Source organism: Heliangelus exortis, chromosome 4, assembly GCF_036169615.1.
Source record: "Heliangelus exortis chromosome 4, bHelExo1.hap1, whole genome shotgun sequence".
In the NCBI taxonomy this organism is placed as follows: domain Eukaryota; kingdom Metazoa; phylum Chordata; class Aves; order Apodiformes; family Trochilidae; genus Heliangelus; species Heliangelus exortis.
In genome coordinates, this window is record NC_092425.1 from 24,124,935 (window position 1) to 24,146,401 (window position 21,467).

At 38.4% G+C, this 21,467-nt stretch overlaps 2 protein-coding genes across 12 annotated transcripts in view; both read right to left on the reverse strand.

The window, feature by feature from the left end:
* PDGFRL (platelet derived growth factor receptor like) overlaps positions 1-10,691 on the reverse strand; it is a 29,934-nt gene extending 19,243 nt beyond the window's left edge. For 2 of the 3 annotated variants that reach the window (XM_071743444.1, XM_071743446.1), the window contains exon 1: positions 10,557-10,640. In XM_071743444.1, coding sequence (XP_071599545.1) covers positions 10,557-10,632 — 76 coding nt within the window. In that variant the 5' untranslated portion in view covers positions 10,633-10,640. Of the gene's footprint in view, positions 1-1,362; positions 2,191-2,308; positions 2,457-10,556 lie in introns of all 3 variants that reach the window. The other variant, XM_071743445.1, reaches the window with a different exon arrangement.
* Positions 4,786-21,467, reverse strand: part of SLC7A2 (solute carrier family 7 member 2) — a 47,782-nt gene continuing 31,100 nt past the window's right edge. For 3 of the 9 annotated variants that reach the window (XM_071743439.1, XM_071743440.1, XM_071743441.1), the window contains 7 exons: positions 20,936-21,158; positions 17,791-17,927; positions 14,603-14,705; positions 13,250-13,455; positions 12,757-12,923; positions 11,738-11,846; positions 4,786-11,116 (listed from right to left, as the gene is read on the reverse strand). In XM_071743439.1, the coding sequence (XP_071599540.1) occupies positions 10,929-11,116; positions 11,738-11,846; positions 12,757-12,923; positions 13,250-13,455; positions 14,603-14,705; positions 17,791-17,927; positions 20,936-21,158 (1,133 nt within the window). In that variant the 3' untranslated portion in view covers positions 4,786-10,928. Of the gene's footprint in view, positions 11,117-11,737; positions 11,847-12,690; positions 12,924-13,249; positions 13,456-14,602; positions 14,706-17,790; positions 17,928-18,334; positions 18,475-20,935; positions 21,159-21,467 lie in introns of all 9 variants that reach the window. The other 6 variants (XM_071743442.1, XM_071743443.1, XM_071743437.1 and 3 more) reach the window with 3 other exon arrangements.

Below are 21,467 nucleotides of genomic sequence, written 5' to 3' on the forward strand. Positions count from 1 at the left end.
TCATATAGGCAATACAGGCAACAGTCATACAGACCATCTGAATGGATGTCGTTCACTGTTCATAAAATCAAATAAGCTAAATTAGAAAGGCTATTTTGGAATCACATCTACATTAGGACTTGTCTAAAGCTATAGGTAAAAGAATCTGACATTAAATATGCCAAATTACTTTCTCATGTAGCTAAGCTTCTGGATGACAGAATGTGAAGCACACTGTCAAACATCAGTATAGATTACAGAAACTAAGAGAAATAGGTCTGGGAAGTCTTTTGCCCAAGCTACAACTTTCTCCTTCTGTGTTTTTATTACCTAGTTCTCAAAAAAACCCCAAACATTTCTCTTGATGTGGTAGGGGACATTCACATACCAGACCTTTCAGAAGAAATCTTCTCCCACACCACAATGGTCCAGAGTGCAATTCCATTGTACACAGTCATTAAAAAAAACTGGGATGGAAAGGACTTCTGGAAGTCCCTTCCCACGCCTGTCCAGTTGCTCAGAGCTTTGTCTTGTTTAGCCCTGACAATTGCAAAGGCTGGAGACTCCGCAGCCTCCTCCAACAACATTCTTCAGTGTTTAACAGATCTCAGGTTGAAGGACAATTTTTTTTGTTCTTAAGAGCACTTTTTCCTCAGTCTCCTGTGCCACCTGTGGAAGCTGCCTCTTACTCCTCCTCCATGCATCACACCGCCGGCCCCCCATTTCTCCACAAACCCTCCCAGGGGCTACAACAGGCCTTGTTCCCCAAGCCCTTAGTGGTGAAAAGTAAGGAGATTTTACAGCCTATGTAAGTCAAGGATTGGTTACGAATGTCCCTTCTCAGTCAAAAACTTGCCTCTTCCCCCACCAAGACTTCATCACAGCCTGAAACCGAGTTACGAGTGCAGTGCTCCCTACCAACGAACAGCCGTGCACAAAACCTTATTTTCTTTTTTTTTTTTTCCCCTAAAATCCGGGGGCTTAAGAGCGGACTTAAACGTCGACCCAAAAGAGAAAAGGCGGGGAGGAGTATGGGGCGGCTGATGGTGCTGCCGCAGACGCCTTTCCCCAGAACTCTAGGGTGGGATGAAACCCCATTTTCTGTCTCCTCCAGAAACCCTCCGACGGCCTCCTGGCCCAGGGCAAGAGAGCAACCCGCCTCCCCACCGCCTCTGCCCAGCAGGACAGCAGCCCCAACACAGCCACGGCCACCGCCGCCGCCGGGATGGCTGCGGGCCCTGCCTCGGGGGCTGCCTTGATGGCTGAGGAGGGGGCGGCCCTGGGCTCTGAGGGCTGAGGCGGCGAAGCAGCAGCAGCTCTGTAAGGAACCCCGAGGCGGCTCGCAAAGCGGGGAACCTGGCGGGGCTGGGGGCGGCGGCTCACCGTGCGGCAGCGTTTCTTGCAGCAGCAGCAGGCTGAGGAGCACCCAGAGCCGCATGGCGGGAGCGGCCGGGACACTGGCTCTGAGGTGGACGCTGGACGGGACGGGATGGGAGCGTCGGGGGCGGCGCGGGGAGGAGCCGGCAGGCTCTAGGACTCCTTACCCGGGACTCCCGGCGGGAGGAGGGCGCGGCGTGGGTATGGTGCCTCTCAGGGGCCACTCCCGACCAAATTCCCGCTTCGTCCCGGCGGGGGGAAGGACCCGCGACGCCCCACAGGTAGGGCCGACCCGGCGGGTGTCCGCGCAGAGCCGCCCCTGCCAGCCGGGGCACCTGCTGCCGCTCCGCACCGCTCCGCTCTCCTCTCACGGGGTTTCGGTTCCCCGTGACCAGCCTGAACTCCCTCCCTCCGCGGCTCCATCTCGTCCGCGGATCCTCACAGGGAGGTTTAACACGGCGGCATTTCCCCCGCCTTGGGTATCGCTGCCCCGGGCAGCACAGGCCCGTAGCACTTCAGCGGGACTCCATGTAACCTTAGGGACACCTGTGGAAGTTGATGGCTTCGATGAGCTGGTGGGTGACAGCTGTGCTTTGGGCCGGTGGCTGGATCCTCAGAGGGGAGCAGAGTGTGAGAGCCATGTCGGTTACACATCACAGAGTCCATGTTAGGGGTTGGAAGGGACCTTGAAAGATCATCAAGTCCAACCCCCAGCCAGAGCAGGATCACCTAGTGCAGGTCACATCCAGGCAGGTTTTGCATGTCTTCAGAGAAGGAGACTCAACAGGTGACCCCTGAGATGGACATCAGGCACAGATCTGTGTTGGACTAAGACTGCAAAAATACATTTGTAAGTCAAACTATTGCACTCATTCCAGCCTGCCACAGCAAAGTGATTCCTGAAAGCCTGCTCAGGAAGTGCTGCCTGACACTGGAAACAAGGAGTACCTACATGCTGCTATTTGGAGCTCCACGATCTATGATACAGTCTTCACGTATCATTGATGCCTTTGTTAGCAGATCAAGAGGGTGCTGGTATCACTTCACAGCTTAAAGATGAACATGGTACAAGAAGCTGTTTCTTGAAACCTGAGGGTTTCCTTGGAGAAGGGAGAAGAAAACATGACTGGAGAGGACACTGCAGGTATTACAGAATCAGTCACAAAATCGCTACACTTGGAAAACACCACTAAGATCAACATGTCCAACTGTCAGCATCCACCCTTAGTACAATATATGTATCAATATCTGTATCACCCACTACACTGTGTCCTGAAGTACTTCATCTACACTTTTTTTCAACACTCCACCATCTCCCTGGGCAGCCCATTCCAACGCCTAACTACTCTCTCAGTAAAGAAGTTCTTCCTCAGATCTAGTCTAAACCTCCCCTGATGTAACTTCAGGCCATTTCCCCTAGTCCTATCATTGTTCACTTGAGAGGAGAGGCCAGCACCCACCTCCTTACAACCTCTTTTCAGGTAGTTGCAGAGAGAAATAAGGTCTCTCAGCCGCAAGGTAGATGCAGGGCAGGGCAAAGATGCTGTCCTGGGAGGAGGAAAAGGGCTGTCAGAGGTCACAAGTGAACCCTGTGCTAGACAAGAGCACAGTCCAGTGCAAATCAGAATAGAATAAATGAGGAGTAATGTCCTTGGCCACAGGTCCACGGGCATAGCAGATGTGAGAGTAGTGTTTACAGATAGTAAAGGAAGTCTAGGCTTTGTCTGCAGCCATTAAAAAGTTAGAAGGCATGTAAATAATGCTCCTTTGCCCTCATAAATACATGTACCTGCTGAGTTCAGAGACCTGCTTGCCTCAGCCAGCTCTAACGCTTCACCTTGGGGTATCTGGTAAGTGATAAAGCAGCCAGTGGGGCCCACCTGTGAAGTAAGATGATGAAATTTCCTCACCTCTTTTTCATTCTACAGTCCTTTTACTGTTCTGCCTAGAACTGCTTAGGGGTACCTGAGTATACACCAGCATATCTAAACATTTCTTCTACTACCTGTAAAAAATTAAGAAAATTATTTTCTGTTCCTCCAGGATATTTTTGAAGTTCAAGACTGTTTCCCCTTTTAAATGGCTAGAATACCAACAAGTACTATATTCTGAAAAAGTTACCATTGTTTGAGAGGAAATGAATCTCAGAGCTAACTCAGAAAAGATGTGTAGTATAAACTGAAAATTTGCATTGAACCATTCACTACTCCTGCTGCTGCTGAAGCATGAGTTTTTTTCTGTCATCTGCAAAACTGCTGCTATAATTCTTATCTACTTTCCTAGGTCAGTTTTTCCTTTTCCCTTCACACACAGGGTAGGTCAGTGATCTAATGGTGACAGGGATCCAAATGTTAGTATATTTTAGAAAATATAGCCTGCATTAATTTTAAGACATATCTAAGCTGACATATGCCCTCTTCCTGTGTAGATATACAATGAAGAAAGTCATGTTATTAATTTTAAATTTCCTAGTTTTAAAAGGATATGCACAAAAAAACCCAAAGTAATCAGAAAAGCCTACATGTAACTGATGTCAGGACAACTTCATGGCTTCAGTTGAGTAAACCAATATATTGTTTCATGTCAATGTTTTAAATGGGATAGTTGCACTAATTGTCTTCATTTAGATCAGTGGCTGTATTCCCACTGCTTCACTGGACCACGATTTCATCATTAGTAAATCTGTGTGTACCATAAAGTGATAACTGAAAACTTTAAAAGGAGTTATTCAAAAGAGCTGCAACTCAGAAAAACCCTCAGAGTCATAGCTACTCTTAAGTCTTTGAACAAAGATAACTCCTCAAATGTCTTTAAAAACTGTACCTAATAATAAGCTTGCCCTGGGAGTGTGGTTCTTGGAGTCAAGGTTATTGTTATCCGTTACCCAAACTCATACTTTTCTTCTTCAGATATACCCACAGTACTATTAAAAGTTTTTTGGGGGTTGGTTTTGTTTGGGTGGTTGGTTGGTTTTGTTTTGGGGTGGTTTTTTTTTTGTGGGGGGTTATTTTGTTTTTTCAAAAAAAAAAAAAGGGAAAAAGTAGAAAACAGCAAGTTTATCCATCCAGCTCTGGGGTTGGATGCTGCCAGGACAAGGCTTGGTGCTTCAGAAAGTTGAGCACTACAAATGCTGAGGGCTGCTCGCTCCCTCTGGAAATCAAACCTAACATCATCCCTGGTTTGGCACTGGAAGACAAAATGCCCAAAGGGTGTTATTCTCTGTTTCAGCAAGTTCTTGAGTGCTTGGAAGCAAGTATGAAACAAATGCTGATACTATCTGCATCTCCAGTTCACTACAAAAAAAAAAAAAAGATTTAAACATAAAACATCGTGGTTGTTTTTTCCTCTATAAAGTCAATATGAGCTATAAATTTTAAATTAGTTATTACTTGTATTATGTCATTACATCAGATATTTGACACACTAATGATTATTAAATCACTATATTATTTTAATTTTTACTAAAACTGTAGTGTTTGGTTAGTTATAGCTGTCCTGTGAAGTACATACAAGTGATATTCAGCTTTATTTAAAAAATACCAAACAAACGCACAATTGTTATCCCATGAAGCATATGCTACAATAAATGAAAAGCAATGTGATTTCCATCAGAATTTGGAACTAAGGTAACTAAATGTATCTCTGATTACAATTCTATTGTAAAAGTGAAAAAAAAGCACCATATTTTAAAATATAAATATTTTTACATTCATAGACATTCAAGAATTTTCATTTTGGTTGGTAGAGCACATCAAAGAAATACAGATTTGTAGTTAAGTTGCATCATAATAAGTTCTATCTACATCTTAAATGCTCAGCAGCATATAATACAGAAATAATAATTACAGTGTACACAAGAACAAAAGGAAACATTAAAATGCATATGAACACTAATGTTTTAAAATGATGCAAACATAACTACTTTTAAAGATATGTAACACATTTCATGCTTTACTTTCTGGTAACACAAAAGAAAAAAGCCCTCATAAACATTCAAAACCTTTTATCTTTTGTCCTGACTCTAACTCAGCTTGGTGAAGCTGGAGTTTACCTGGCACAAGGCTCAATGAAAACATACAAAGACAACAGAATTTGTCCAACTCATAATAAAAACAATAAAATCTATACGGAGTTCTTTTTAACATGTGTCTATACAGAAAAATCCTTTGACTTAGCTAATGTTAAGGAGTTTGACTTCTAAAATCAAATGGGAAACAGATGGGAGATGGCAAAGACATTGTATGTTGCTTTGGAAAGGCCCAACTATTAAAATTGCAGAGGTCCTCAAAACATGTACCACAAAGAACTACTAGAGGCTCAGGAAATTAAAAACAAATACAGAGATTCTACACTATGTGAAATACCTCCTGCTCTTTCTGTAAAATACAGATTTGCCTAACTAATCCCAGTGCTTTCTATGAGCATACTGCAATTTGTACAAACTTCCTGGCAAGTCTAGCAAGAATTAGGGCCCAAGAGCACTGAAAGGTGCTTTTATTTTCTTTTTCTATGTAATCAAGTAACACATGCCAGCCATCATGTGAATTAAATTCCTACTGCACAAATGCACCTCAGTGTCAAAGGTGTTGCACCCAATTAAAATGATTGTACAGCCTCACACAGATTTCCTGCCCTGTCACAGACTTCACCAGGTTGTATCTTGGGATGCTTACAGCACATCTGATATTGGCACTTATATTTCTATCTTTGGATAAAATTTAGGGGAAAGGTGTCTAGACTTGCACATTTATTGAATAAAATACAGTATACATTTAACATTTACCAATTTTTGCCTCTGAATTCATTGTATCATTTGATGTTTCTGGATGGCATAGTTAAATTCCTAAGTACATAAGTAACCCTGTGTCACTGGTATTGACATTTATTACTGATAATTCTCTAACAGCAGATAATTTAATTGTCATTAAGATATGGTGACATAAACATACTGTGACAGATTTCAGGAAATCTTATCTGGCATTTGTTGTGCAGGAAAAAGCACACTACTATTAACAAAATAGTTTTATCCAGGATAATGGACAATGAAATCTAAGATACCTCATAATATCTCCTGTTGAAGAATTAGGACTAGAATACCACAAAAATATCACTTGCATTAACAAGAACTACACATAAATCTTACCTCTTATCCCCCAGAACAAAATACAGGTTTGTCCTCCCTTAAATATGCTTTGTCTTACTTTCTTAAATCCAACTAGATAAGAGTAATTCCTCTATCTAAAGGCACACACGGACTCTACAAATGAAAATATATGTTTTGGAGGATTTTTTTCCACAAAGGAAATATAAAAAAACCCCCAATAAGCTATCTCCAACAATAAGTATTTCATATCAAAACACATCATTATTATTTGCACAGAACAATTTACAGAACAATATCAACAACTATGTTAAAAAATACCAACAATTTAATTCCCCTGGACCTCTGCTTCAGCTGCTCTCTCAGCAAACACAGACACAGAGCAAATGTAAGAACAAAACCAGGATCTGTTTCACACACAGCTCTTGTGTAAGCACTAGCATGCCAGTCCTTCACACACTCTGCTCCCACTAAAGCAACTGGAATTTCAGTATTGCATATATAAAATGCATACTGATATTACCATAAGTATCTTCCTTCTGACTTGTCATGTTCATACTCAGCCAGTGACTATAATGACTTTAACAACACACACATGTAAATAAACTTCACAGTTGAAGCAACCTATTTAATTTTAATTTCATTTTACATCTCATTAGTTAAGTGGATATTTCCTGTGCTGCAGCTGCTCCCATCTCCTTTTCTATATTTGTATAGGCACATTTTTCTATTTGTCTATAATTAATTTCTTTAACAAGGGAAGAAACATTTATAAAAATGAAAGGGGAAACTGTCAATACACAAAATGTATTATTATTTATTTATAGTATTTCTATACTGTTTCTAATTATTTCCAGAAGGTTTAGCTAGCACTTGCTTCAGTGGAAGTTTGTTATATTGATAGCATCCCTTCAAGGGAAAATTCCAGAGCAGTATAGGAATTATTTTATCAGAATATTAAAAGCACTATGGGCTAGTATCAGACAGGTGCAAACAGACTGACAGGTGTGCACACATATATTCTATATTATGGCCTTGAAGGGGGAAATGGTATTTTCTTTGCACATCACAGAACAGCAGCAGTTTGAATCTCGGGAGCCTGGCTTGCCCGTTCTGTGGCATCAGCAACCATAGAAAAAAGCTCCTCTCTGCTTCCCACATACCAAGATGTGTAAGGAATTTTTAAAGAACAGTGTTTCATGTAAAGACACCATGGAAAAGATCTGCCTGAGCACTGCTGACTTCCTCCCACAGCAATGGAATTTTTTTGTTCCTAAGCTGAATTCTGGGCAAGACAGGCTAAGAATGTCACCTTAAAGTACAACTACTGAAGAAGCTGTGCTTCAGGAAAAGTGTCAGCTTCTGTATGTCAAATACTTGTGGCATTACAACCAACCAAACATACATTCACTTACACAATGGTTTGGTTATTTTAAAATAAAACCTTTGTTTTGACATATCTAAGGATTATTATATTGGGTTCAAGAGCCTAAGGAAAAGGACTTGGGAGTGCTGGTGGATGAGAAGTTCAACATGAGCCATCAGTGTACACTTACAGCCCAGAAAGCTGACTGGATCCTTGGCTGCATCAAGAAAAGTGTGGCCAGGGAATTGATTCTCCCCCTCTGCTCTGCTCTCGTGAGACCCCACCTGGAGTACTGTGTCCAGTTCTGGAGTCCCTGATACAAGAAAGACATGGATGTGCTAGAGTGTGTCCAGAGGAAGGCCACGAGGATGATCAGAGGGCTGGAGCACCTCTCCTGTGAGGACAGACTGAGAGAGTTGGGGTTATTCAGTCTGCAGAGGAGAAGGCTCTGAGGAGACCTTATTGTAGCTTCCACTTTCTGGAAGGGCCCACAAGAAAGCTGGTGAGGGACTTTTTAGGATATCAGGTAGTGATAGGACTGGGGGGGATTCACACTAGAGGAGGGTAGATTTAGATGAGAAGTTAGGAAGTTCTTCACCATGAGGGTGGTGAGACACTGGAACAGGTTGCCCAGAGAGGTGGTGGAAGCCCCATCCCTGGAAGTTTTTAAGGCCAGGCTGGACAGGGCTCTGAGCAACCTGATTTAGTGGGAGGTGTCCCTGCCCATGGCAGGGGGGTTGGAACTAACTGATCTTAAACATCCCTTCCAACCCTGAAAATTCTATGATTCTAAATTCTTAAATGTCTAATATTTCAAACATGATTCTTTTGTCATTTTTGGCATAAAACTGGACCTCAGTACAATTAAAACTGACACAGACAGGTTTTTCATTTACTGAATAGTGGTACTGAAAATTATCCATAGATCTAGGAACTGCCCTGAGAATTCCTATCCATTCCTATCAACCAAATACTTTCTTAGCAGATCAACTACTTGTATTCGTCTAACAAAGTCTGAGTTTTTCTTTAATGGCATCTTGCAAATGATCAGTCTTGGAAAGAAGTACCAAAAAGTTTATGATCAGTTCTAGATGGATTATGATTTAATAAAAAACAGTACCCCATTACCATCTGCCCTATAGTTTCTCCTCATCCTCTGTGCCCAGTCCACTTTTAAGGACCAACACTGGCTAGAACAGGCCTTAGGACAACAGCAGTTGCAGTTGGAGGATGCAGTGAAGCCTTTTCCCTCTTGCATGCCTCTCAGGTTTTCAGGTTGCTGCTTCCCACTCTGAGCACTCAGCAGAGGTCACACAGCAGCAGCAGCATACAGGGACCCCCCCTGCTCCCTCCCCTCCCAGATCAAGCTGAGAGGAAAAGATGAGGCTGAAAACCTCAGACCTGCTCCATGGTGAAGCACTTCTGCTTCTGCCCTTTAACATTCAGGCATGCTGCTCTTGCAACAGAAGTCCTTTTAAGATTAAAAAGCATGAATCTAGTTCCATCTAGTTCCTTTTTTTTTTCTTTTTTCTTTCTTTAATTCTAGCTCTTATAAAAAGTAAGGTGCATTTTGCTGTCAACTGATATAACTCTCAGGAGATCTACAGATTTATACCTAAAAAGAGATTACTACCAATGATTAGTACCAGGAACAGACTGCAACATTCCATGACAAGTCCAATGCAGTTCTTACTTTAGGAAAGTTATTTTTTTAAGTACACTCTTGCAAACTAAATTCATGTTATGGAATCCTTCATGGGACACTCAGTTTATTAGTTGATGAGGAAAAGGTGCTAAAATATCTGGGTCCCTTTGAACAGGTGACAATACTTTTATGTTTAAAGAAGAACAGTTTCCATTTTTCCTAGCTTTAAACTAATTGTTCACTCAAAAAAATAAGAACTGCCACAACAGTTTGGTTTTTTACATAAAATAGCATTTGGACAGCCTAGCCACATGAATGGATTTGTGGATGTAGGCTTGGCTCACAAAAAACTGTTATGCTAAAATATGTTTAGGGCTTAGTGAAGCACTGAAATTCTGTTTTGACAAGCATTTTTTCCAAAGCATGGGCCTCTGTTTTTTTAATCCCCCTTTCCATCTTAAAAGAAGGATGGGATTTTGTGCATTCATTTTTCCTAGGAGAAGCAATGTGTAACAGCCAGTCTCAGAAATACCAGCTCTGGTACGTGGTAAAGAATATGAAAGTATAGGGGTAATAAACAAGTAGTAAAGAGGAAAACTTGATTGCTACATGTACGTACCAAATTATGTAGTCAGAGGCAAAATTCTGGCCCTTCTGAAGTCAGAAGCACAATATTTCCTAAATCACATACAAATGTCACTGTCACTTCTGTGACCAACAGATTATATTTCATATTCTGCTCTTGCAGAAAATAACATAACTACTCTTGAGAGTATTATTTTATACACAGAGCATCTCTGAAAGGAAAGGAATTCACATAAGTAGAAATCTTGAATTCTATTTAGAAGGACTTGAAGCTTTTGAAGTATCTTCACTGTAGAATTCTCCGTGACTATTGATTGGTAGTAAAGGTAAGCAATTAAATTTTTTTGCACAAATATAGGATCCTCTACTTTTGCAAATTATCAGATCTGTTCAATTACCATTCATTCTGTAAATACTTCCCAGGTCTGTCTGCAATTTATCTCCTTTAAGAGTTACTTCTGTTGAAAAAAAAAGAGCTATTAGGTTGTGACCAAAACACATACCAGATATAAGAAGAAGGTACAAAAGGCACTCATGTTCACAATGCAGTGTCAAACATTTAGAACTCTGGGCAAGCATTTCTAAAATTCTTCATATTTTATGATTACCAGTGATTGTGGATGACAGTTCAAATAATGCATCCAGATTTTTGCTTGCCAAAAGGTACTTCTCTTGTTTGTTTTTTAATTTAAATATTAATCTCCATGCTGTCTGTTCTGAAATTATGAAGATGGATTAGCAGCTTGTCCAAAATGTCAGCCAGGCTTTGTAGTAAACACTCTCAAGAAGCACAATGTTGGCAAAAAATTTCTGGCATTTCAGTCCGCAAGTAAAACGTCAATTGAAGGTGTAAAAGATTTGTATTTTTGCATACATTAACATTCACTTGTCCTCTCATTTGCAAGAAACTGATCACTTTCATTTGCATTTTCAGGGTCATCCACTTCTTCCACAGGGTTCTTTTCTTGCAGGCCACTATTTTCTGAACAAGAATCATCATCTCTATCACTACGATGACCTTCAAGACTGTGCCTGATGCCATAAGCAAAGTAAATGAGGAAGCCTTCCAAAAGGAAAAAAGAAAAGTTAATATGGTTTTCAGGCAAGTACTGCATCAAAAAGTACTGCAAAAAGTACTGAAGTACTGCATTCAATGACAGAACATATTTTGCAAAAGTTTCTTCTTCTTCTGAATAAGAACTCATGCTCCAGCTCTTCACTATTTCTATGGAAAGTGCAGGCACTGAATCACAGTGCATTGTTTTTGCATAACTGAATGCTCTGAAAGGTCATGGAAACTACTCTCTCTAATTTATGTCTAGATGGAATTAATGTAATTTTCCACATCTTAAAGGAGAATTACTGATGTACTTGGAAGAAAACTGTTACAAACACATCTCTGCAAAATTTCAGCTATACTTACTTGGAAAAAAAAAGTGGCTTATTGTAATTCATCCTGTAACTTAGATTCTATTACCTCAACTTTAAAACTTTATTTACAGTTTGGACTCCATATAAATACCCCTTCTGAGGCATGTTCTTGTTTTAATCAGAAATATTAGCTGACTTACTAAAACACTGGCTTTTGTTCAGATATTTAAAGGAAGAGAAAAAAAAAACATTCTAAGATGGGATTCATAAATCCTGACGTCAAGAGGTGAGTGAAATGAACAGAAGTACCTACCAAGTGCCATCCAGAAGCTAAATCTGATCCAAGTGTCTCCACTTAATTGTACCATCAAGTAAATATTTACTAGGATACTGAATGCTGGCAGAAATGGCAATAGTGGAACCTAAAAGGAAATTTTTAATATGCCTGTGGCATTAAATGTCACACTTAAGTTATACAACTCAAACTAGATGCTAACACATCTACTCGTGAAAAAGAATAGGAAAATTTTCTTCTTGAAATATAATGGCATTTTTATTCTCACTGGGTTTAAGTACTGGTATCTACATATCTTAAACTTTTAAAGTAAGTTATTTTAAAAATATATTCTTTAAGGCTGTGTAGAAAAACTTTCCAGTTTGTGCTGAACATGCACTAATGAATTCCTGAATCTAGAGCTAAAAAAATATTGGTTTTGTATATTCCTTTCTGATGTTCCTCTCCACAGTTTCATCAGATTCCCTGACCTTCACCACTATACTTCATTATTTTCATTAAAGACTTGATTAAATTAATGATCTTAGAACATAAGTAAAAACTCAGAACGAGAAGGACATACCATGGGAGGTACAAACTGTGTTGTCCAAAACACTAGATGCAAAACAAATGACTGCACCCTGATAAATTTCTGAATTATTTTCCAGTTTCTAAGCATTTAAATTACTTATGTTTCAGCAATGTGCACTCTGGGAATATGTCTAAAAGAATACCTAGAGATCTGCTGCCAGATTCACTTGTTGTAGCAGCAGCTGTTCACACCAGCATCAGCGATACAGTGATTCTGCTGACATGCTCCTATGGATGTCACACTTTTCAATCTGTGGGCAATGAAAACCTTTCTCTAGTGCTGAAAAGATCTGAAGTGGACTGCACATGCCATAAGCATCCACTGCCCTTGTCTTCACCAAAAAACCTGCAATATTGGCAGTGCAGTAAAGAAAGACTGCCTGGAAAAGGACCATCCGTACCCCTCCCACTTGTCAGAATCCATCCAAGCCTCTCATAGCACGTAACATAGAGAATGTGTCATTCACCATAAAGGCCACTTTCTGCTGGTTCTGAGGCTGCCTTTGGATGAGAAGAATGGTAGCTATGGAGGACATCACCAGCACAGCAAGAAGGCCAATACTCCAGGGCTCCAAGTTAGCAATGAAATGAATCCCGTAAGTAGTGAGGACACTCAAGCCACAAACCAAGAAAGCTGTGTAAAAAGCAAAATGAATGAAATGGGAAAGAGGTCACTTAATCACTGCACTGAAGAGGAAGTGACTTTTAAGAAGAATGATAGCAGTTCTTCAGTATGAAATATTATAATGGAAATGTTTAATTAAAGGAAAATATATGAGAGCACAGATTAAATTAATCAAGAACTATAAAAGCTATAGTGTCTGGAGACACTATAAATGAATGACACATTATTGATGACTGAAAGAAGGTGTGTTATCACTGGATTTTTAATTTTGTCTTTAATAAAATTCTATTATTAATGCTAATGCATTATATGAGTTTGGGTAGCTGAATACTTACCTAACAGACCCACTAAAAAGTTAACAGTAGTTGCAGTCTGCTCTGTAGGTAAACTGGATGGGTTAATCAGGGCCTGAAAACTGAAGTTATTCTCTTGTATCATATTTATCTGTGATTCACTTACTGCAGATTTCCTTTCTGAAGCAGCCAAAGCTGCTTTTTCTTGAGAATATTTTGGTTTCTCATAGCTTAAATTGGGTTGGTACCTATGCATAAAAAAACAGGATCATAAAAAAAAATATTAAGATTAATTTGGGATTAGAAGTAGTATGACTCTAGGAATCTATTTAAATACTAAATTCTTTGCTGTAGAGACTTTGGCTTTCTCAATTTTTATCTTCACTGCAGCAGCATATATTAGTCACTATCATATATAAACAAACTATGGTGACTCACATTTTTGGATGGGTTTATTTGGGGTTTTTTTGGCAGGTTTTTAAGCTATGCAAATGCATCAATGGGTCAGATAAATGAGCAGTATTTTACAAAAGCAGGGGACAACCTGGTGGTCAATGGCAGGGAAAGGGTAGGGAAGCTTCCTTCAGTAGTGGCAAGTTAATTCTCCCATACTGTAAGAGGCATACTAAGTGGCATAAACTGAAACTCTGCATCTGCTTTGTTAGAACTTAAGTGTATTTATAAAAAATATGTATGCTAATTAAGTAGCTGTGGGATAAAACTGCCTTCTCTAAAGTGTTAATTATCGAAACATTTAATTTTATTTGAATTTAAGCTGTTACCCTTTTGAAAGTTATCAGTGTAGCCTTAAGTAATAAAGAAGGACTTTTTAAGATAAAAAGAGCAATATATAATTAAGTGAGCTTTACAAACAGAACAGATACCAGAATTTACTGACAAGTATTTATCATCCCCCTCACTAGGAGAGCATCTTTGTACTCTCTTCCAGGGCTACCACATCTTGAAACACTTCTCTGGCTTTAGGTTTCTGATTAGGGTAATACAAAGCAATTATTTGAACTTATTAATCCTGTGAACTACCTTGAACATCCTTTCACATACAGCTCCCCATGATGGGATACACTTGATGTACAGCATATATAAAATCACCATTCATTAAATTTTGGCCACATGCTTACAACTAGTACCTTTGGGACTAACACTTCAACCAATTCATTTTCTGGAATAGAAAAGGTGTCAGGAAGCTTCACATGAAGCTTTGACTTGACTTTCTTTGATTAATCTATACTTCTTAGTAATTATATATATGCATACAGCTAAATTTTAAACACTTAGCTATCTAGCAAAAATATACACTGTAAATTCAACTTCTCTTTATATATTGATCACCACAAAATAAACCACAGTAGGACAGAAAGGATGAGTTTGACTCACCTAAGAATGAGGACACAAGTTGCCACAAGTGAATAAGCAAGAAGTGTACCAATAGACATCATGTCCACTAAAGCTTTCAGGTCAAACAGAAATGCCATTATAGCTAAAAAACAAAATGCAAAATTTATATTAGGATAACATATTAAGAGCTAAGGTTTTAAAATCTGACTGCAGCCTAACTTTAAACTGTTCTACTGATAGCATTTTTAGTGAAATCATGGTAAACCTTAAAAAACATATTTTTGAAGTCATCAACATTCCCAAACTTAATTCCCTAGAACTGGGAATCTCACTCATATAGTTATACACTCATGAGCCAGAGTCATGCTGCATAATCAAGCTACTCGTATTGGATTTATTTAGATGCAAGTATCTGCATACATGGCTTGTTGAATTGGGGCCATATTAGAAATAAAGTTTTGTAAATTAACATCTAGGTCCTGCAACAGACTCTCAGCAAAGCTGAGAGGATGTCCCTGCAACACTGGGGAACAGTGATCCAAACCATTAAGTCACTAGTAGGTAAAATTTCTGCTGAACTCAGAAGAGCTCTATGTAAAGAGGACTTCCAAGAGTTGCCTCAAATAAAATAACTTTATGGGCTTTAAAAAATTCACTATTTCACTAAAAAAAGTTAAGTAGCCTTCAGAAAAGGCCAGTAAAACTGAAAGAATTAATATTGTTAAGGTCATAAAAATCAGAGGCAGAAATTTCTATGATATTGAGAGTAATTATGGCAGTCTTTGTGTTTATAAAAGCTAATACCACCTTATTTTGGACATTCTGGAATGTCTTGTTTTCGTCTATGCTCTTTGCACACAGACACACATAGTTCATAATGAAAGTAGCACAATTATCACTAAAAAAAAGGCTAATGCTAACTGACTTGAACTATAAATGGTCGAAGAACCTCTTAAAATATTTGTATTTTATAACATTATTGAGATGCAGAAAGAATCTACAAATACTTAAGCTTTTCTAACACCAGTAATCTCAACATCAAAAGAAACTATTAAACATAGGACACACTTTTATACACTGTATGCATATGCACACACAAGTATTTCTGTTTTCAGAAATACTTATATTAAATCTTTATGTTACATGTTCATTAATATATTTGGAGACAGGTATAAGTGCACAAATACACATTCCCCTGGTATTTAATCCTGAAGAAAAAATCATAATGTGATTTTCTGAAAACGAGACTGCTATGTTACAGAATTTGTATTTCATATGGGAGTTTCCTTTTCTCATGGAGGAAGAAAGACCATCCCGTTTTTAATGACAGTGGATATTCCTAACTCAAATAAGTCATTTACAGGGTTGAACCTCAAGTATTTCACTGCTTTGCATGCTCAAGAGCATGGGCAAGCAAAGCTGAGGAAGAACAGAACCTGCTATGAATCCATGTACAGTAACTATACTGAATTTTCAATCCTACCTTCAAAGGGCAATTTGTAGCCCAGAGTATTCTTTTACATTAGAACCAAACTGAAAAAACCCTGCTAGCTCCTGACTAAGAGAAAGAAAACCCACAGTATCTCTTTTTTAGCTTTCTTAATGTGACTCCAATTGTAAGATGAATTTATGATGAAGAAACCCTGGTCTGACACCACAACATTTTGCCATCTGCAGCTTTGCAATTGCAATTACTGCCTGCAAAAAGGTGAGACACGGTGAGAACCTGACAATTACTCAACTGTAGTCTTGATCTGATAAATTTACTTAAAGGGGCCAATTTCTTAAACCTATGAAACTATTCATGCTACAAATGAATATGAAAGATAATGTATGCTATTCCATGTATCTGTAACCATTCTGGCAAAAACTATTTATGACCGCAGGTTACCAAATCTGCATCTTCTTAAAAACAGAAGACGAAATTACTCCTTCTCCAGCAGTAGATATAGCTGTCTTCACAGGAGTTGCTGACACACCAAATTTCCCAAACTCTAAAAGCAGTCCAAGGGATGGTTGCAGATATAGTCAGGGATGCATAACTACATCAGTTTACCATCTGGGTAATATGGTTTTCCTTCTCCTCATCATTACCATGACTTCAGAAAAAGATATTCATTTCCACATAACTGCACTTAATAGGGGAAAAGGCCAATAATGTAAATTCAAGTAACACAGCCAAAACAAAAAAAAAAAAAAAGTGATTTCTAAGCTACTTGTTTGTATTTTAATCAAAGAACAAGGAACTGATAATAATGTTTCATGAGGAACTACCCAGACAATGTCTGTGCCCCTCCCACGTTATTGTCAAGTACACAGCGTGAGCGGTCCCAGCCTCGTGGCATCTGAGGATGACCCTAGCTATAAATAATATTTTAGTCTGAATTTTGAACTTCTAACTTGAAATAAATTTTAGCCTGGATTACTAAACATCATAGGGCATATATTTCATATTTTAATTACTTTTAAGACTACTTTGCCTTTGAGTTAAATACTTCTAGAGCTACCAGTTTTCCTGGGTAAGTAAGACACCCTACTGAAAATGACAGTGAAATTTGGGCTACATGTACCTCTGCATGAAGTAGAGACAAAAGTGAAACAGTTGTTTGTTAAGAATGGGCAGTAGCTCCCAAAATTCTGTTTTGCTAAAAAAAAACAAACAACAACAAAAAAAAACCTGTGGGCACGTATGTGCATATGTATATGTGCATACAAATGTAACCTCTCAACACACACACATACCCCTTCCACCACAATATGAATCCTTTTTCTTTAAAAAAAAAAAAAAAAAAAAATCACAAAAAGTGATCCTGTTGCAAATGCAGGTTTTGTCTCAGGTCTTCTAATTAAAGACATTTTTGTCCCCTTATAGATGTGATATAGATATACACATATATAGATGATATATAGATGAGAAAATCCTGTAAGTAGAGCATCAGCCTAAAGAACCCAGATTAAGCTACAAACTTGAAATACAAGAGGCTCATACTAAAAAAAAAAAATAAATAAAAAAATTTAAAAAATTAATTCTGTGGCATTAGGGGCATCACCACCACCATGATTGGCATGATCTGGAGTTCTTATACCTTTTGATTATTTGAGAATTTTATTCCCATTGTACATGCAAGGGAAGTTAACAAGCAGCTCCTTTAAAAATTAAACGTACCATGCACGTGCATAGAGTGTTTAAATCTCAGTTTTAAGTAACACGGGCTTTGAGAGCTTACCAGAGATGACCCCTGCTGTCAAGGTGGCAGAAACTGGTGCCTGCCTCTTATTCACTTTGGCAAGAAAACTAAAGAGTAAACCATCGCGTGCCATGGCAAACAGAATTCGGGGCAAAGGGAACATAGAGCCGAGAAGACTAGAACAGAAAAATGTATAGTTCAAATACAGGTTATTAAAAGCACAATGCTTTACTGGCAAACCCAACTACACAACAAGAAAGCTTGGAAGAGTTTATGGGTTTAGGTATAGTCTCGGTTTAGGCTCTGTGTTGCTGCTCTTCGTTTTTTGCTTGGTTGACTGATGCTCTTGGGTTTGGGTTGTTGCTTATTTTGAACCTAGGCTTTGAAAGCACTTGAGATTAACCAACAAATCCAAAATCTGTGGTAGAGAAAAGTTTTACTGCAGTCTACTTTACCTGTTGACAATTAGATTTGATCATTTCAGTCTGAAGCAAATTAAAGCTGCACAACAGTGGTCTGTTTCCATGTATGCAACGTGTTTAGCAGTGCACCTCTCTTTACAAGGATCAGCTCTTAGTCTCACCTGCCACTGCACCAGACGACAGAGTAGCAACTAGTGGGGTCTTCGTTTTGGAATTGATTTGAGCTAGACATTTGAAAAGCAACCCATCCTTCGCCATAGCATAGATTACACGTGGCATTGGGAAAATGGATCCAAGAAGACTAAGTAAAAAGCAAACACATGCAACATGGCAAACAGTTCATGCAGACTTGTATCATGGATAAAAAATGTTAATTAGTGGCATGTATAGAAACAAAATTCATGACCGTAAGACAAAATCAGAAAGCCCCACATCCCAAGACACTACAGATCAGGCACAAATAGAAATTTCTTTTCCCCTGTAAAGTTGATTTTTAGGTTTTTTTTAATTAATTTAGGCAATGGAATTGCTTCATCAGAGACAATTTGGTTTAGGAAAATAACTTGCCACCTCTGTAGTTCTTGGGCATTAGTGGACCAGAACGTCTTCCAGGTCCCACTGAGTTAGCAATTAAGCTTTAGTACTCCTGGAGAAAATCTGTCAGTCAGCAGTAGCAAATCAAAAAGCATTAGCAGCATCTCATACTCTGCTCCATGTAAGGCTGCTGATTAACAGTAATTCAAAGAAAGCACCATACAGTTATACTTGGGTACATTATTTCTTTCAATTAAAGCACCTCTAGCCAAGTTTCATTATGATTGCTTAATTTTTTTTGGAAGTAAAGCAAATTAATTTGTATTTGTTATTAGCAGAACACAGAAAGCTTTTACACTTTTGATAACTCAAAGCTCTTTTTAACAATACTTCTTAAATTAGGTGGCTTCTTTCCCTCAAGGGGAAATAATTGTGATTAAGAAAACAAAAAACACTGGAAGGAAAAAAGGCAAAATCATATCCAGTATAACCTCTGCAGCAAGCACACTACTTTTTAACCAGGTAACTGGTTGCCTTTTTCAGTTTAGGGAATCAACTATATCACTTACAGAAGGCACAGCTTTTACATACCACAGATCCTAAGTACCTCCAGTAACGCTCATGAGACACAAGCGTTAAGGTTAGACACACATGAGGTAAGCTCCATTCCACATGGATTGATTTTGATGTGTGAATGTCCCTTCCAAAAAAGAATGTTTCCTAAACCAGGGTGACAATTGATTTTTCAAATAAGAATACTGCTGAAATCCACTGCTAAGTTTTTACTGTTGTGGTTCTGTAAAATATATTTATCCCACCCCTCTTTAAATACTTTCACTTACACAATGAAGATATTAACACATCTTTACATTGAGAAAACAAGTTCACCACATAACATGGTAAGAGGTAACTGTATGAACCAAAAGCAATGATCCCATTTTTTTTTTTTTAATGATAGCTCTAACTGAGGAATATAAGATACAATTCCCTTTGTTTTGTTCTGAACTGACATCAGTGAACAGACTGTGCAATTAACCTCTTCATATAAGTAAATATAAGTCTTTAGAATACACTGGAAAAAGAGATCAACAGTTCCAATTTCTGAAAAAACATTTTACTATCTCAGTTCATTTTTTCTCCAATTTTAATTTCTTTAATGTAATTTCTGCTTATGTATCACTTTTGCTATTTATCAATACAGAAGAAGATTCAGTAAAACCTTCCAAACTGAGAGGGACCTTGACAATGAGATAGAAAATAACTATAATCCCAGAATGAACTGTGCAACTATGACATTCTTCAGTCACTTTTAACGTAATTCTGGAACTAGTTCCTTTTTCTATCTCCTTCTACATAAAAATTCCTTTACACCATTGTCTACAGCCAGCATGCTGTCAGCATTAGGCACATCCTTTTCCTTTGTGAAAAAGCAGCCAGTATTCTGATCACTGAAGCTCATGTAAATTACTCCTTACCTATATAAGCTCAGGTAGAACATTGTCATCAATGTTTTTCTACCCCTAAACTCAAGTATTAAGCAATTTTCCATTCTATGAAAGTGTTTATCACTATAAGATGGGGGTGTAATATATATGAACACATACTAATACATCTCATGCCCTCTCTGATCTTTTTAATCAAAGTAACATGTTAAATTCAGGTGACACCTACAGTTTCACAAAGGGGAATAAATTACAAGATTTTCACAGCTATAATCTACATCTCAAATAACCACTCAGAAACCACAGGAAGGATGATGTCAGAACACAGTCTGGCTACTGTAGAAAACAGAGACAAGAAATAAAGATGGGGGATGGAGCTAGTTAATCACCTCTTCAATTTTGTCCACAAATACACAGAGCCCATAAAGCTGCTGAGCCACTGGGAGTGGACAGCAAGAAAGGACAAAATGAGTGAGTTTTGTTTTGTCAGTTAATAAAGATAACTTGCAAGTCTTATGTCTGAAAATACATATTTTAGTGGAAAAAAAAAAATGGGTAACAAGCCAGAGGTGGACTTCAGTAATAGAAGAGCTTAAAAAAGGTTCATAAATTCATGCACATACTGTGATCCCGACCTGCGTAAGTCTAAACCATTCTTATAGACTTATTATATAATCCTCTGCATGAACTGAGCCTTCAAAATGAGCATGTGAACAAATATTTCAATTTTCATATATATTATTCATCAGCTTTTCCCAATAAAGTTAGTATTTCAATGTCTTTTACCTTGTAGACAAAGCACAGAGGGATCCCACTGCTACAACATATTTGGCAGGTCCCCATCCAACATATTCAAATGCTACTGGCAGAGGACTTTTCTCATCTAGTAGGTAGTAAGGCATCATAAGTGTCAGTGCAGCTGAAACTCCAAAATAGGCCATGAAGCAGACAAGCAGGGACACCACAATTCCTATGGGTATGGCTTTCTGAGGATTCTTGACCTCTTCTCCTGAAAAATAGTTTTAAAAAAATACAGCCCCACCAAAAATTATTACTCATTTCCACCTTCAGTTTTAAAAAATAACATCAAAGACAGATAATTTGTTAATCTAAGCCATGGAAATCGTATCTGTAATAGAAGTTGCAAAAATCTGCATAAAATACACTCAGTGACACAGAACAAAACTCAGCCTTTTTGTGCCAGAAATAATATTAAAAATAGAGATAAACCAAAGGACATAAAGTACATTCTATATTTAGAGTACTAAAAGCCCATAGTTTCTAGTTATTTAGCTACAATTTATAAGTTCAATGTCCT